The 12,100-nt window shown below is 40.0% G+C and overlaps 1 protein-coding gene across 9 annotated transcripts in view; it reads left to right on the top strand.

Moving 5' to 3' along the window:
* Positions 1-12,100, top strand: part of PRDM2 (PR/SET domain 2) — a 127,588-nt gene that overhangs the window by 24,952 nt on the left and 90,536 nt on the right. For 7 of the 9 annotated variants that reach the window (XM_070511016.1, XM_044769725.2, XM_044769726.2 and 4 more), the window contains 2 exons: positions 4,604-4,721; positions 6,674-6,777. In XM_070511016.1, the coding sequence (XP_070367117.1) occupies positions 6,769-6,777 (9 nt within the window). In that variant the 5' untranslated portion in view covers positions 4,604-4,721; positions 6,674-6,768. The remainder of the gene's footprint in view (positions 1-4,603; positions 4,722-6,673; positions 6,778-12,100) is intronic. The other 2 variants (XM_070511019.1, XM_070511020.1) reach the window with 1 other exon arrangement.

Below are 12,100 nucleotides of genomic sequence, written 5' to 3'. Positions count from 1 at the left end.
ACAGGCTCTGCAGCAGGGTCAAAACTGGAGAATGAAAATATCTTTAAGGTTCCTTGTGTTAGAAAGGGAGAAGAGCAGATCCGCTAGCCAGTGAGCTTTGTGAGGAAGGGGCCTCAATCAGCTTTGTTAACTATTGTATCTTCATGGCTCAGCACAGTACCGATGCTGAGCAGGCACTCAGGAAGTGTTTGTTAATGATTGAGCAGGCACTCAGGAAGTGTTTGTTAATGATTGAGCAGGCACTCAGGAAGTGTTTGTTAATCATTGAATGACAGACTGAATGAGGGAGAGATGCCTGTGGCCATTAATTGGGGAAGGGAGGGTGTATTGACTTTCTTTTAATTTGAGGTAGGAAGTTGGAGACATCGAATTAATGAGATCAATTGGCAGTTAATAACTAAGTAATTTATACGTTAACTTAAATTTAATACATTATATTTAATACATACTGTTCCAGATCAGTTCATTGATACATGTTTGGAGACTGTACTTCATTAAGGAGTGAAATAACGCGTCCTTATATTTCCTATTATGTAACAGGAAAGTAGAGATGTCTGTGTAACTTCCTCCATACTTATCTCAGTGATCAGGGTTAGAAACCCTTAAAATGGGAATGTGCCTTCATTCAGGGCCAGCAGGACTGGGGTGCTGGGAGAAGGAGCCGTGAGGGCTCCCTCCTGGAGCTTGCGATCTGCTCCCTGGTTGGCTCCCTTCTGCTTCTCTTGCTCTGTGTGGTCCAGCAGATGGTGATGCATTTCTCCTAAGGCATTGCCCCAGCCTGCCTCTCCCACCTCACTGCTAGCTGCTTTTCTCTCACCTTCTCTGCTCCAGATACATTGCTCTTTCTACTCGTCTGTTCTCTGAGCACACCAAGCTTATCTCCAAGTCAGGATTCGGTCCCTCTGCTTCCCTTTCCTGGTGTGTGTTCCTCCATATCATTACAAAATTCTTTTCCTTGTAGAGAGGGCCTCCCTGAGGATGCAGTCACAGTAGCACCCTGCCGCTTCTCCATCACTGAGTCCCCTTCTTGTCCTTGATTTTTCTTCAGAGCATCAGTAACTACCAGGCTTTGTATATCTTTGCTTGACTTTGCCTTCCTCACTAGAGTGATGCATTTAAGGCCAGTGTGATGCCTAAAACGTTACCTGGCCCGTGGTAGGATGCAGAAATATTTTAATAAATTGGGTAGATGTTGCAATTACTTTTGACAAAATCAGTCTGGGAAATATTCCCAGGGTCAAGTTGTGATTCTTCAGCATGAGAACCAAGATGACCCTGTTTGGAATATGATATTACATCAAATGCATCTAATACTATCAGGATATACATAAAAAAGAGATTCTAGTTTATGAGTGTGTAGGGGAGAGAAATTTTCTTTTAAATGTTTTTTTGTTTCAAAGATTTACTTGTAAATTGATTGCTTGGAATTGAGAGCAAGTCATATTTTCTAGAAGAGGATTCTTATATTGACCCAGAAGACTACCTACTTCGGATTCAAGAAATTCAGGCACACATGGAGAAAATAGTTTCTGATAGATGACCCTGCTATTTTATTTGTTACTATCCCTCCTTTTTCTGAAAAAGATTTGTTAGTGTACAAGAATCATTTATTCATTCAAGTATTTAAGTGACACCAAACATTTCATGTCTACTGCTAAGCACTGGGAATGCAACATTGAATAAGATGCCAGCTTGTCTTTATTGCAGTCTAACGGCAGGTACATTAAACATGTAATTATACAGATAATTACTTAAAATTGTGATAAGACCTATGAGGGAAAAATAAGGAAGGCGAGAGGGTGGTTCTATGCAGGCAAATCATCTCACCGCCTTTTACTTCGCGAGTCACTGATTTTCTAAAGATGTTCCAGTCAGTTTCCAGCCACAGCCACTGCCCTGGAGATTCCAGCAGCTGGAGAGGCGCGAGGAAGGCCTTGCAGCCGGCCAGTGTCCGGATGGCTTGGTGTGGACTGAGGTCCTCCTATTTAGTTGAGTCCCGTTATAGTGTGAAGGACACTGAAATAAACAGAAAGTAAGCTTTTCTCTACTAGGTGAATGAGCGCAAATTAAAAATAATGGGGTAGCTGAAAGCAGATAAATAAACGCATAGGAATTTTCCTTATTTCTTTTTCCTGTGACAGCTCTGCTGAGGTCCTTTATAGTCACAGGTGTTTCAGGAATTTTAATACACATCGTCTCCAACTTACACTCAAGTGACAAATTTCCTGTTGGATGACCATTCCTATCTTAGGTGCCATCTCCTGCCGACATTTCCATTTAAGTTTGGAGGTTTTAGGGCAGAGGTTCTTAGATTGTATTTCAGCAGAATCGTTTTTGTTTTTTTAGCTTTATTGAACTATAAGTGACAAAATTGTGAGATATTTAAAACGTACATCATGGTGATTTGATATACATATACATTATGAAAGGATTCCCACTGTCTAGTTAATAAGCACATCTATCACCTCTCATTATTTATCTTTTTCTCTTTTTTCCTTTGGTGAGAACGTGTAAATTCTACTCTTTCAGCCAATTTCGATTCTGTAGTACAGTGTTGTCAACTAGAGTTCCAGCTTTTACACTAGCTCGTTAGACCTGATCCAGCAGAATCTTAACTGGAAACACCACCTGGTTACGAACTTGGGCTCTAACTCAGATGACTTCCCTAAGCCTCAGTTTCCTCCTCTGTGTGTCTGTAGGGAGTAGGGGGGCTGGGAGGAGGCACTGATGGTCCCTGCCTCTTGGCTGTTTGGAGTAAACTCTGTCATGGGCGTCAGACAGTTCGCACAGGGCCTTGCCCGAGGAGGCCCCAGAGGTTGGTTAGTATTAATATAATAGGGCCTGGACGTGTCAGTTTAGGTTAGCTGACACTCTGTTTTCAAAGCTCCTGGGGAGGTTAAGTGGTGTCAAATCATTTTAAATCTTTGCCTAGGGTCCCATCTGAGAAAGGGAAAGAAAAACTTCTCTTGTGCGAAATGGCCACGTGCTGTTGGACTCACAACTCTGGCTGTTACTTGTTAAGACTGCTTAATTTATCCTGTTAGAAAAGTATTATTATGTAGCCTAGGATACCAACTACCAATTTAATACCTTTTCCCTCTTTGGGAAAAATTTATTCATGTTTGCAAAAATCCACCTTATAGATTAACATTTTAAAAACAAGGACACTATATTTAGAAGTGAGAAATTTGTGGGCTAGATTTCTTCACACTTCAGCTAATTAGAAATACCGTAAGACCATTTTCTGGGGCAATTTTGATATTCCCATGTTTTGGAAGGCATTTAACTTGTGCTTGGTGATACTGTCGGGACCAAGAAGTAAATCCAGCAGGATGGAAGCATTTGTGCTTCTGAAGTCTGTGCACTGTCAGCTTTGCCCTGCCCAAGAATGAACCCGAGTAGATGCTCACTTTTGCCCATTCTGGCTCCAGGCAGGCCGGCTTCATAATATCTTGTTCGTGGCTGTGAGATTTATTTCTCTCAAAGCGGCCTATTGATATTGTAAAAAGATTGAAATGCTGGGATTACGCAAATTTGGCAATTGTTTTATTGGCACAAATTATTTTCTTGGCATAAAACATTCTTAAAAGACTACAAGAGCTTCATTGTTTTGGGAAAATTGATCTTTTTAGCTTGGAGTTTGCTTTTTGCCTATATTAGTTTCTTTGAAAATCCTTGAGAAATGTTTTGTTTTGTGGTGAAATAAAAAACACTCAGACTACAAAACCCATCATTCTTTGCGGTGTCATGAAATGCACAGCAGTTCTTTAGGGCATATGTGGTACCAGTTAATAGACACTTGGGTTTCCTTTGCTTTGAAAGTTATTTTTAAACTAAGTCTTGTTCTACCAGTTGGCTCAAATCTCCCCTTGTATTCCCTTACATGCATATTGAATAGTAATCTTATTTCTTAACATTATGATGAATTTTAGCATAAACTTTGGTCAGTAATTATATAAAATTCTCTGTTTGTTAGAGAGTTTGTGATATTGTGGTGACTCTGCTCTTTAGTGACTTGGTATCCAGTGGTAAATTCCTGTTTCCTGGAAGGCCGTACTTCTGTTGAGGGCCCCGAGTAAGCTGTCGTGTTCTCGGTCGGAATGTGCAAGCCCCTGTGAAGGGGTGTGGTTGCTGGGGGGTGAAAACTTGGCTCGGTGGGTCTGATAGCCCAGCTCGGCCGTTATGGTGTGTGCCGGCTGGAAGTCTTTATTTAAATAGAGAGCGTTGATTTTTTGTTTTTAAATGTTCGAAATGGTAGCTTTTGACTTAAAAAGTAAGCTTAAGCTGTGCTTTGCTGCCAGATTCTGCAGGAGTTTAAAGCAGTATGGTGCCAGAGATTTACATATTTTGAAAATGGCTGCAGGTGGCTGGGACAAAATAGATGAACACAGACATGTTTGAAGGTTGCATGGTTTCCTTTGGAGATTCACAGACAAGTGTCAGAGCAACTCCTGAAATGCTTGCCATCATCGCCTTGGTCTGGCTTGCCAGTTTCGAGTTTCAGTTACATTTTTGCATATTTGCTTATTGGACCAGAAAAACACCAAAACACTAACTGGGCTTTCTTCCTTTTGCTGTGATCCTTCTGCTTCTTGACTTGCAGAACGCTCCTGAGCCTGTAGCAGCCGCTGAGACCCTCGCCGAGGTACCTGACCATGTACTTCGAGGCCTTCCAGAGGAAGTGAGGCTTTTCCCATCTGCTGTTGACAAGGCTCGGATCGGTGAGTATAAGGGTCGCAGAGGAGACGGGGAAGGGGGTGCAGGCTGTGGCGAGGCTCCCTTTGCCACAGTTAAGGTTGGGAGCTCACCATAAAAGCAACAGATTTACATTTTGACTTGGAAGATTATGTAGTGTTTATACATTTTCCAAAGTGAAGGTAGATTACAAAATTTAAACTAGAGAGGTCAGCTCGGTGGCGCAGCAGTTACATTCGCACATTCTTCTCCAGCGGCCTGGGGTTTGCCAGTTCGGATCCCAGGTACGGACATGGCACCACTTGGCAAGCCATGCTGGGGTAGGCGTCCCACATATAAAGTAGAGGAAGATGGGCATGGATGTTAGCTCAGGGCCAGTCCTCCTCAGCAAAAAGAGGAGGATTGGCAGCAGATATTAGCTCAGGGCTAATCTTCCTCAAAAAAAAAGAAAAAAAAAATTAAACTGGAAACACACACAAATACCCCCTCCCCCCATCTTTTGTGACCCAGCCTGAGTGTCCCCCTTCCTCTGTGTCTCCCTGAGCCTCTTCTTCCCACAGAGTGTCTCACTCCCTCCTCTGATTTCACTGTGACTTGAGCATGATTTTACTATGATGTTTATTTCATTATTTTGTACTTGTTTTCACGTCTGTCCCTTTCATTGATTGTGAGTACCTGCACTTATCTTTATGTCTCTAGTACCTGATGCTTCATGGACCTCAGTAGGTACTTGAATGAGTGACAACCTGAGTGTGCCTGAATGCTTCTGGCTGGGATTTCTCATTGAGTACAAGCCAAACTTTTGTGTTTTTGGACTTATTTTTGTGTCCTAATCTTTAGACAGAAGCCTAAAGAAGTAAATTATGAAAGTTTAGTCAAAATACAGTCTTGGAATGTATCATGTTTGTATCCTGTTTTCTTTTTTTTAAGATGTATTTCTCATATTCCAGTTTTATGTATATATGTATGTGAATAAGTAGCTGATAAATGCTTTTCCTAAATGTCATTGAAAAGTTATGATGTTAGTTGAGCATTTATATTGTATTGGTCGCATGAAAGTGATTGATTTTGTACTTTCCCTATTTGATTATTAGCTGTGTTATGAAATGGGATTCAGAGCAGACTTACAGAAAAGTAGAATTCGTGTATCTTAGCTGGACAGGACTGTCTCAGCCCCACCCTCCTCCTGTACACGAGGAAACTGAGGCCAGCAGGTGAGGGAGCCTGTCCAGAGTGCTGTTGTCAGTGAGAGTCACTGCTGGGTGCTGGTTCCCTTGACTCCGGGGCGGCCTCCTGCCGTTTTGCCCACTGCTTCTTCATCTTGTCTGTGTGCCTTATGGTCAGGGCAGGGAACATGGAAATACCCTTGAGAATGCCACAGAGCAGTATGAATCTTGGCTGTTTGAAACTCTGAAAAGTACGTTGTTCCAGGAGCTAAGTTTTCAGGAAATTTAGCTAGAGAGGAGAGGGTTTTCCACCTTGAGCAAACAAACTTCAAAAATCTATATTCATCAAACTGTATTTGTAATCCTTTATGAAAGCAACTCATGTTCATTGCAAACCATTTGGAATCTGTAGAAAAGTAGAAAGAGGAGTTTAAAAATTGTTTATAGGTTCACTACATTATGATATTTTTTCTCTTTAGTTGTTGTGATTGTGCTGTTCTCTGTGTGTTTGTGATTGTACTGTCTGGGTAATTTCACATGTAGAAATTAAAAACAAGTATACAAAATTCTTTCCTATTTATAAAACAATATAGATTCTGTGCAGGCTATTTGGAAAATGCAGAGCAATGTAAAGAAGAAAAATAAAAATCTCTGTTGAAGATTTGATTTAATTTGATGTCACGATCTCAGTAGATTTAACATTTTCTTGCTTTTAGGCTGTCTAGCCTTTTAACTTTTGTGAAACTGAATTGATTTTAATGCTTCAATTTTTAAAATAACCACAAAACAAAAATATTGGTTTTATTTTCTAGGTGTCTGGGCCACTAAACCAATTTTAAAAGGCAAAAAGTTTGGGCCATTTGTTGGTGATAAGAAAAAGAGATCTCAGGTTAAGAATAATGTATACATGTGGGAGGTAAGAAAGAATTCTGGTTCTTTGTTTATCAGAGTTCTGTACATTTTTTAAGAAATCATTCTATTCTCTCAGGATTTGATATTTTGAAATTAAAATGATCATCTTAATGTGTTCTTTAAAATCAAGATTATTTTCATTGAAGGGAAAATGTATTTCCTTGGCTACAGACTGCTGTTTGCATCTGTATTTTGAAACTGCTTGGCTGTCAACAATAACCGGCAAGTCCACTTTTTGTATTGCCTCGTTCAGGGTGTTTGGCTTTGCAGCCAAGACTTTGGTCTGTTACTTTACAGGCTTCCAGATAGACACCATAAAAGACACTTCAAGGTGGCTGCAAATAAAAGACTGTTAGATTCTTCTCTATAGTTTCGAGAGTAATCTCTCTGTTCCTGGAGTATTCAGAGTTGAATATGTTTAGCACATGGCGCATTTGTATAGCACTTTGAACTTTCTGAAAGGCTTTCATTCTGTTCATTTCATGTTCTCACAACAATCCTGGAAGACCGAGCAGAGCATTAACACCCTGCTCACAGAGGTGCAGTGGTCAAGACAGAGGTGAACTGCTCCTGCCCAGGGGGCCCTCATGTTGAGAGTGGTGTCGATGCAGTGCTAGAACCCCCGTCTCCTGCCTGATGGTGCAGCAATGAAAAATAGTTCTTTGGATTGCCTGGGTCCAGTGCTACCTTGAGCTTTGTGACTCTGGGCAGGGCACTTAACCTCTGGGCCCTGAAGCCCTCAGTTTAAAAATTGCAGAATAAAAAATGTCTCAGTAAGATAGCTGTGAAGATAACACCTGTTATTGTTTCCGGGAGAGTTGCATGCAAATTCAGGGTTTGTGTCGAATTTAGATCAGGTGCCTTGGGAAGCTCCTCACATTATTATAGGAAGTCAGTGGTGTGACAATCCTTTTTAAAGCAAGTGAAGTTTTTTGGTGGTAAGGAAAAGCATTTTTATCAGATGGTCTTAAATTGAATCAGATCTGGTTCACACGTAAACATAGAAAAGCTTAAAAATCAAATGTGCCTAGGAAATGTCTGGATTTTTCCCGTCAGAAAGGCTGTGGCATTTGCACGTTTGAGGGATGTTGCAGTTTTTCTCAATGCTACAAGCAGTGTTTGTTAATTTGAAAATTCTGAGTTTCTTGCAGTAATTTTGAGTTTATTTGTTGCGAATCCCTTATAATAAATCTAATGACAGATAACCCAAGGTGCCTTGGGAGACAAGGCTTTACCCTGAGAATAATTTGTTTATTATTTCACCACTTTTGAGGTAAAAGAACACTATTTGTAGAAAAACTGCCCAGCCAAAAAATGATGTTAATTACTCAAGATAATGCCTGAATGATTAAAAATGTCTTGACCACAAAACTATGCTCCAAAATAAACTGCATTTTTAGTTTTAGAAGTTTCCCAAGGGAGGGTAACAAATACGTTTTACTGGGTTAGCACTAATCTTAGGATGATGGCAGGGAACCAGGAAATGCTTACTCCAGTTCTGTGTGTGTAACGCTAAGCTCGAAGAAATGCCACTAATATTAAATCTAACTTTATGGTTTGTCTTTTACCCAGCATAACAATTTGATGTCATTAGGCATGTCGTATAAATTATTACTAGTCCCTTTTGGTAAGTTAAGCTCCATTTGTATTGAAATTCATACATAGTAGCTTGGTGAAAATTGTAATTTGGAGCCATGACCACATTGGGGATTCGATTTGTATTGTGAATTTGTTGACATCCCTTTGTTAACTTAAGATACTTCTACTTATGTACTACCACAGGCCCTGAATCCTTATGACATGGCCAGTTCTTGTTAGTCAGGTTTAATGATTTAGTTCTTGTCAAGGCTGGCTGGCTTTTCCTTCTTGCAATTAAAACAAAAAAATGTGGGGCTGGCCCCGTGGCCGAGTGGTTAAGTTCGCGTGCTCCGCTGCAGGCGGCCCAGTGTTTCGTTGGTTCGAATCCTGGGCGCGGACAAGGCACTGCTCATCAAACCACGCTGAGGCAGTGTCCCACATGCCACAACTAGAAGGACCCACAACGAAGAATATACAACTATGTACTAGGGGGCTTTGGGGAGAAAAAGGAAAAATAAAATCTTTAAAAAAAAAAACAAAAAACAAAAAAATGTGGATGTCATTTAGATAATTCCGACTGTGAAGTATATATTCCACACAGAAGCTTTTAAGCCTTTTGCTATGTTAAAACAAAGTTATATATGACTTTTATATGTAGAAGTGTGCATTTGGCAAAGTATAGGAAGACTAAATTATAATGCACTTATTTCTTATAAAGAAGAAAATAAAAATTCAGGTAAAATGTAATATTCCCCCATTAATTTATTCCAACCTTGGTCATATCCTCAGACTTGCATCAGAATGCCTCTTATTAATGTAATAGAAACTGCTTATCATTAAGATCTCATCGTGGCATTTGCTCTTCCATTAAAGCCCCTTAAGACCAGCTTATCTTTTAGCAGCCCGGAGTTTTGCCCCAGCTAGAACTCCCATTTTAAAGTTAATCCAGGACAAAGTGTTAAATTGCTTTTTTTGAGCCCTTGATTATCTAATGCAGTCTTAAGTCCTCTAAGCTTTCACTGAAAACATTCTGTTCGATCAGAAATAACAGGAGAGAAAAATTAGAGTATCCTCAGAGTGAATGCACAAGCCAGTCAGGCTCTCAGAAGAGGAGAGCGCTCTTTGATCAGTTTCTGGTGGAAACTGCTAGCCACCCGAAACGCTGGACTTCGTGTACTGCTTCCCTCGACTGCCCCGCCACACACTGAGCAGTCTGCAGTGTTCTAAAACCACTGCTGATGAAAGCCTTTCGCATTCACTTCTAAGGCTCAGATTGCTTCTGATGAACAGAACTTTTAAATTGTTTGCATACAAGATATTTTAATAAGTCTTTTAAAAAAATAGAGTTTATTTTTTAGAGCAGTTTTAGGTTCACAGCAAATTGAATAGAAAGTACAGAGTTCTTATAAACCCCCAACCCCTCTAAACACACAGCTTTTCCCACTGTTAACATCGCGCACGAGAGTGGTCCATTTGTTAAAATCGGCGAACCTGGATTGACACATCATTATCACTTAAAGTCCGTAGTTTACATTATGGTTCACTCTTGGTGGTGTACATTCTAAGAAGTCCTTTTTAAGTTATAAAAGTAATACATGCTCATTGCAAATTAATGTAAACAATACAGAAAACTATAAACAAAGTAAAAGTCATCTGTGAATATCTTGGTGAACATTCTGTTAACTCTACCTCTCGTTTTTCTTCCGTCTTTCACACACTCTGGTACATATACAAACACCATATATAGACATTTTCTGCAGTTGAGATCAAACGTGCATGCAGGTTTGTAACGTGCTTTTTTCTTTCAACATGTGGTGGATATATCTGTGTCATATACTTACCTACATCTTTATTTCTTATGGCTTCCTAGAATCTCATTGTTTTCTTCCACTATTTAACCAGTTGGCTATTTAAATAGTTTTGATCTTTTCATGATATTGACAATACTTTGAAGTATGAAACTCTCTTTATATCTATATTTGCTGACCTGTCTGGTTATCTTCTGAAGATAAATTCCTGCAAGTATAATTGTAAAGTCAAAAGTTATATACATTTTTTTGTTGTTGTTGTTGTTGTTTTTTTTTTTTTGGAGGAGGATTAGCCCTCAGCTAACTACTGCCAGTCCTCCTCCTTTTGCTGAGGAAGCCTGGCTCTGAGCCAACATCCGTGCCCATCTTCCTCTAGTTTATACGTGGGACGCCTACCACAGCATGGCTGCCAAGCAGCGCCATGTCCGCACCCGGGATCCGAACCAGCGAACCCTGGGCCGCCGAGAAGCGGAACGTGCGAACTTAACCGCTGCGCCACCGGGCCGGCCCCAAAAGTTATATACATTTTAACCTTTGGGAAATTTTGCCTGATAGACCTCCAGAAGGATTATCCTAATTTACATAGCCATGAAGAGTACATATTTCTTCCCATCTTTTTATTTATTTTTTAATTTTTTTTGTGAGGAAGATTGCCCCTGAGCTAACATCTGTGCCAGTCTTCCTCTGTTTGAGTAGGATACTGTCACAGCGTGGCTTGACGAGTGGTGCTAGGTCTGTGCCTGGGATCTGATCTTGCAAACCCCTGGCCACCACAGTGGAATGTGCAAACTTAGCCACTAGGCCACTGGGCAGGCCCCTCTTCCTATCTTTTTAAAACCTAATATTGTTAATCTTTTAAGATTTTTTCCTCCTCATTCTTATAGATGAAAACTGTAGTTTACTGCTTCTATTTGCATGTTATTCATTCAGGCAACGAATTTTGAGTCAAGAGGATAGGAGGGAAGAAGTAAAATTGCATTTCAACTAAAATCGATAGAAAAATTATTTCTGTAGAATGGGAAGACTTTAATGTAACTTTTTAATTTAATTATTTTTATTGCAGTAACACTGGTTTATAACATTCTATAAATTTCAGGTGTATATCATTATATTTCGATTTCTGTCTAGATTGCATCATGTTCACCACCCGAAGACTATAATTACAATCCATCACCGTACACATGTGTCCAGTCACCCTTTCGTTCTCCTCCCTCTCCCCGTCCCTTCTGGTAGCCCCCGGTCCAGTCTCTGTCTCTGTGTGTTCATTTGTTGTTGTTTTTATCTTCTGTTTATCTTCTCTTTATGAGTGAGATCATACAGTATTTGGCTTTCTCCCTCTGACTTATTTCGCTTAGCATAATACCCTCAAGGTCCATCCATGTTGTCATAAATGGCCAGATTTCATCATTTTTTTATGGCTGAATAGTATTCCAGTGTATATGTACACCACATCTTCTTTATCCATTTGTCCCTTGGTGGCCACCTACGTTGCTTCCAAGTCTTGGCTATTTTGAATAATGCTGCAGTGAACACAGGGGCACATATATCTTTATGCATTCATGTGTTCATGTTCTTTGGATAAATACTATGCAGTGGAATAGCTGGATCATATGGTAGTTCTCTTCTTAATTTTTTGAGAAATCTCCATACTGTTTTCCATAGTGGCTGCACCAGTTTGCACTCCCACCAGCAGTGTATGAGGGTTCCCTTCTTTCCACATCCTTTCCAACACTTTTTGTTTCCTGTCTTGTTAATTATAGCCATTCTGAAGGGCGTGAGGTATGATATCGCATTGTAATTTTGATTTGAATTTCCCTAATGATTAGTGATGTTGAGCATCTTTTCATGTGCCTGTTGGCCATCTGTATATCTTCTTTGGAGAAATGTCTGTTCAGATCTTTTGCCCATTTTTTAATTGGGTTGTTGGTTTTTTTGTTGTTG

The sequence above is a fragment of the Equus asinus genome, chromosome 5, assembly GCF_041296235.1.
Source record: "Equus asinus isolate D_3611 breed Donkey chromosome 5, EquAss-T2T_v2, whole genome shotgun sequence".
In the NCBI taxonomy this organism is placed as follows: domain Eukaryota; kingdom Metazoa; phylum Chordata; class Mammalia; order Perissodactyla; family Equidae; genus Equus; species Equus asinus.
The sequence above is the reverse complement of the archived record's forward strand: the minus strand, read 5'-3'. Positions and strand labels throughout refer to the sequence as shown.